This window comes from Octopus bimaculoides, chromosome 12, assembly GCF_001194135.2.
Source record: "Octopus bimaculoides isolate UCB-OBI-ISO-001 chromosome 12, ASM119413v2, whole genome shotgun sequence".
Classification (NCBI taxonomy): domain Eukaryota; kingdom Metazoa; phylum Mollusca; class Cephalopoda; order Octopoda; family Octopodidae; genus Octopus; species Octopus bimaculoides.
The window spans coordinates 17,682,071-17,687,121 of NC_068992.1; the positions used below are offsets into that span (position 1 = coordinate 17,682,071).

The following is a 5,051-nucleotide window of genomic DNA, read 5'->3' on the forward strand; positions in this document are numbered from 1 at the left end:
TATATATATATATATAGATAGATAGATAGATAGACAGACTCAGTTCCGAGATAAAAAAAAGTCATGCACGTGTCAGAGATGAAAAAAGACATGTAATATCAATATGAATGACAGGAAGACAAACAGACAGACAGACAGATAGATAAAAAACAGACAGACAGACAGACAGATAGATAAAAAACAGACAGACAGACAGACAGACAGATAAAAAACAGACAGACAGACAGACAGACAGGTAGATAGATAGATAAATAGATAGACAGACAGACAGATGATAGATAGATAGACAGACAGACAGACTCGGTTCAGAGATAAAAAAAACACAAACATGCCATATTAATATGAATATCAGGGAGACAGACACACAGACAGACAGATAGATAGGTATACAGACAGACAGACAGGTAGATAAATAAATAGATAAATAGACAAACAGACAGACAGGCACTCGGTTCAGAAACAAAAAAGCAAACATAATGTTAATATGAATGCCAGGGAGACAGACAGACAGACAGACTCGGTTCAGAGATAAAAAAAGGCATGCAATACTAATATGAGGCGAACTGGCAGATTCGTTAGCATGCTTAGCGGCATTTCGTCCGTCTTTACGTTTTGAGTTCAAATTCCGGCGAGGTCGACTTCATTTTCACCCTTTCCAGGTTGATAAAATGCGTACCAGCTGAGCATTGGGGTCGATGTAATCAAGTTAACGCCTTCCCTGAAATTGCTGGCCTTGTGCTAATTTGAAACTAGTATTAATGCTAAAGCTGTGTAGCGTGAGATGAGCTCATTGCGACGCCTGATCACAAATCATTTCCGTTCATATGTATACATGTGTAGTAACGCCGTGCGCATGCGTGGTCTCACGCATGCGTGGAATTCAACAACCAAGCTTTCCCGCTTTATTCTGTCTCTTTCTTGCTGGCCAGCGATTGAGCAAGGACGTGTCTAGCTGTCTCTCCATCTTTCGAACTCACGCTAGACAGCTCACATCAATATACCAACGTCCCAACAACCATGTTCTCACACACCGAAGACGTCTCAACAAACAAGATTAAAGATGTATATTTTCCACCTTGAATAAATGTTGTTTGTGTTGATAGTTTGGAGTTCAGCGTTCCGTTCATAATCTTAATTTAATATAGGAAAGTCAGGTGTACATCTAATGATGTATAACCCACTTTCCTATACATGCATGAATGTATTTATGTATGTATACATTTATAAATGAATGAATAAATAACCTAATAGAGCAAATAAACATTTTATATTTTCAGGGGAATTTAACCGGAATAGATTTTGTAAGGGATCTGTTAGCTATCAGGCGGATCACTTCAGCAGCACAATTTAATGGCTTACGTTATGTCTTTTCTCGAAATTCGTAAGTCACTATTATATTTTTTTATAAACTTTATATCAATAAGTATACGAGGCGGTATCAAAAGGTTCCTGGACTAGTTATGTTTAATAAGAAATAACTTATTTACCTAAGTTTTGACACCCTCTCCTTCAAAATAGTCACCTGGAGCAGCAATACACCCGTCCCATCATTCTTGCCATTTTTGGAATTCGGCTTAGAAGTCGTTTTTCGTAAGCGATTCGTTCTGGATCTAGACAACGGTGTTAATACAGTGATCTTTGAGCTGCATTTTCATCTTGGAGAAGAAATGGAAGTCTGCTGGTGCTAAATATGGCCAATAGGGTGGGTGCGGAAGCGATACCATATTGTTTTTGGTGAGAAACTCACGAGTGAGGAGACTTCGGTGAAGATTCCAATTCTTCGCGATCCACAGACCCGGTTGCTTTCGCCGGCTGTCCTTCCCCAAACGCTTCAAAACGTTGCAATAGGACTCTTGATTGACGATCTGGTCCTGGGGACGAATTCTCGATGCACAATACCACATTTCCCGGGATGACGCTTGTGGAAAGTCTTCCAGATAGTTCATTGGATGAAGGGCAAAGTCGATCTCAGTGTAATTTGAACTCAGGACGTAGCGGCAGACGAAATACCGCTAAGCGTTTCGCCCGCCATGCTAACGATTCTGCCAACTCACTGCCTTCCTAATACTTATAATAATAAGAATATAATAGTGAGTTACAGCTCTATGTCAAGTAATGCTAATATAATAAGTCATGACAATCTGGCAGAATCGTTAGGACGCCGGACAGAATGCTTAGTAATATTTCGTCCCTCTTCACGTTCTGAGTTCAAATTCTGCCGAGGTCGACTTCGCTTTTCATCCTTTCGAAGTCGATAAAATAAGTACCAGTTGAGTACTGGGGTTGATGTAATCGACTTACCCACTTCCTCAAAATTACTGGCCTTGTGTCAACATTTGAAACCAATGTTATGACAAGTCACCACACAACAAGAGAAAAAAGTTTCAAGTTACATTGAAGAAGTATAGAACGCTTTCTCTTGACGGTAAGTTACCACGAAAATAGAATAAAGTATCATCTGGTTTGATGACTTTGTCGCAGAAAGCACATCAACTCAGAAAGGCATTAGAAACACCCGAGTTAATAGAAGATTTACATTCCTTCACCATGTGGTGTAGCCAAGTTTATCTATCTGCAAATAGGTACCATGTTAAAAATGTTCTATCACTCTAAGCAGTGAAATCATTGTAAAAATTGTATCTTTAGTTGGAGTGTTGAGTTAAAACGATCGCGTTTAACTCTTTAAATTAAAATCATGAGCGAAACAAAGATTTCTGTTAATTCTGTACGATGCTATTTTCTTTGCGTCAGATTACATTTGTTTTGTTTCTTTTACAGATCATCGATCCCTTCAGCCATAGTCAATGCTTTCTATAATCCTTCAAAAAACTCAATAAGTAAGTTTTTGTCTTTCTGGATAGTAAGTATTTTCGTAACGATTTAAATGGTGTGACAAACATATTTACTAGGAGAACTGCAGTTTTTAATGGACTGTGAATTACGGTTTTGGTGTTCGTAGCTAATGAAGCGTAACGTGTCATACGGTCCTATGATGGCATTTATAGCTCAGTGTTAAATTTTTCGCATTCATCGTCTATCGGGAGAATCTTTCTCTTCAAACAATTTCCGCAGCGCAGATCTTTCTGCGTTTAAGTTCATATGAACATTTTAAAAATAACTGTACACATATTTTAACCACCGCTGTTTGGTGTGCCTCTAGTTAAACATAAGCACTTCTTTGCGACGCAGTCTAATATCGAAGATGAATACTGGCTTCAAATTTTGGCACAAGGCCGGCAATTTCAAGGGATGGACTAAGTTGATTACATCAACCTCAGTGATGAACCTGTGATTATTTTATCGAGCCCGAAAGCATGAAAGATAAAGTCGACCTCAGTAGAATTTGAATTCAAAGCGCAATTACGGTCGAAATGCCATTAGGCATTTTCCCCGGTGTTACTAAAGGATCTGCTAGCTGGTCACCTAATGGAAAATAAATATTAGAAAATTAAAAACCAGTTCATTTGTTAAGTTTTAATATCTAAAAGTTAAAACGCAGTTGAGAGATGGTACGTTATCATTAGCCGAGAAATTCCTCAACTGATTTCTTTTACCGAAGCAAGACACTACACAAACGTATATGATTTATATAAGGAACAACAACTATAACATGTTTTTTATCGACCCAGAAAGGATGAAAGGCAAAGCTGATTTCGGCGGAATTTGAACTCAGAACATAAAGACGAACGAAATGCACCTATGCATTTTACTCGGCGTGCTGACGGTTCTGCCAGTTCGCTGTTTCTACTAAAAGCACAAGGCCTGAAATTTTGGGGTAGGGGACTAGTCGATTACATCGACCCCGGTGTTTCACTGGTACTTAATTCATCGATCCCGAAAAGATGAAAGGCAAAGTCGAACTTGGCGGAATTCGAATTCAGAACGTTAAGACGAACGAAAGGCCGCTAAGCATTTTTTCGGGTGTGCTAACGACCCTGCCATCTTTGCCGCATCTTACAATAATAATGTTCAATGTAATATACTATTATCATTTCAGATTTCCCTGCTGGAATTTTGCAGAAACCATTTTTCGATGAAAATTATCCCAGGTAATGTATAGTTTTTGACATTCAACACAAATGATTGTATCATAGAAAAGAAGAAAAGAAACGAACATACACAAAGTAAAACATTCTATACTGCTTCAATGTTGTTCATCGATGTTGAGTGGCATTAGCTGCTCCAAGATTCAGTCTTGATTTTCATGTTTCTCATGTTTCTATTCAAATATAACAATTACAGCGTGAAAGACGCCTATTAGCCATTCAAAACACAGTTAATTTCACTTTATTGTTTGGTGTCAAAAGGTTTCGTCGCATCAACTGACGGAAATTTTGGCATCACCTAATAAATGCGTTAGTGAAGTTAACAGTCTTTGTATGTTTTTCGTTGGTTAATATATGTCTTCCACGCTGTAATTGTTTTAGTTTCAACACATAGTCTCAAATCAAATCAGTTGCCTGACAAGTACACCACCGAAATATCTAATCATAATTTCCAGTTTATTACATTGTAACTGAACAATGTTTCTGAAAGCAGCTAATAAGTGCTAATGGTACCAGCTTAGTTCTTAGCATTAAGTAGAATTTCTTTTACAAACCTAATTGCCGTGAAGTATTCATTTTTACAGATTTTATTTTCATTTCTATGTATTTTTGGAGTGTTTTGCAAGTTAATTTCTAGTTTTTGTATTGTTTTCTTTCATTTAATTCATTACATTAGAAATACCTTTCTAATACAATATCAACTTGCGTCAACGAGATATATAGGTCGCATATGTTTCGAGGAAGATGAATGCTTTGTGTGATGTATACGAGAGGGTGCTGAAAAGTTCCTGGTTTCAAGGATATCGCGAAAGGCCTGGTTGGAAGCCTCACCTTACGAGCTCTTTTATAGGGCTTAGAGAAACTGAAGAACCGCTACAATAAGTGCATGAGTCTAAGAGGGGAATATGTTGAATAAAATCATAATTAACTGATCCTCCTGTATTTTCTTTCTACCCAAGGCCAGGAACGTTTCTGCACCCCAACGTATGTATGTATATATATATA

General features: G+C 37.8%; 1 protein-coding gene across 1 annotated transcript in view; it reads left to right on the forward strand.

Moving 5' to 3' along the window:
* Positions 1–5,051, forward strand: part of LOC106870816 (neprilysin-1) — a 39,284-nt gene that overhangs the window by 22,317 nt on the left and 11,916 nt on the right. The window contains exons 10-12 of the mRNA XM_014917041.1: positions 1,278–1,381; positions 2,779–2,837; positions 3,998–4,049. Of these exons, the coding sequence (XP_014772527.1) occupies positions 1,278–1,381; positions 2,779–2,837; positions 3,998–4,049 (215 nt within the window). The remainder of the gene's footprint in view (positions 1–1,277; positions 1,382–2,778; positions 2,838–3,997; positions 4,050–5,051) is intronic.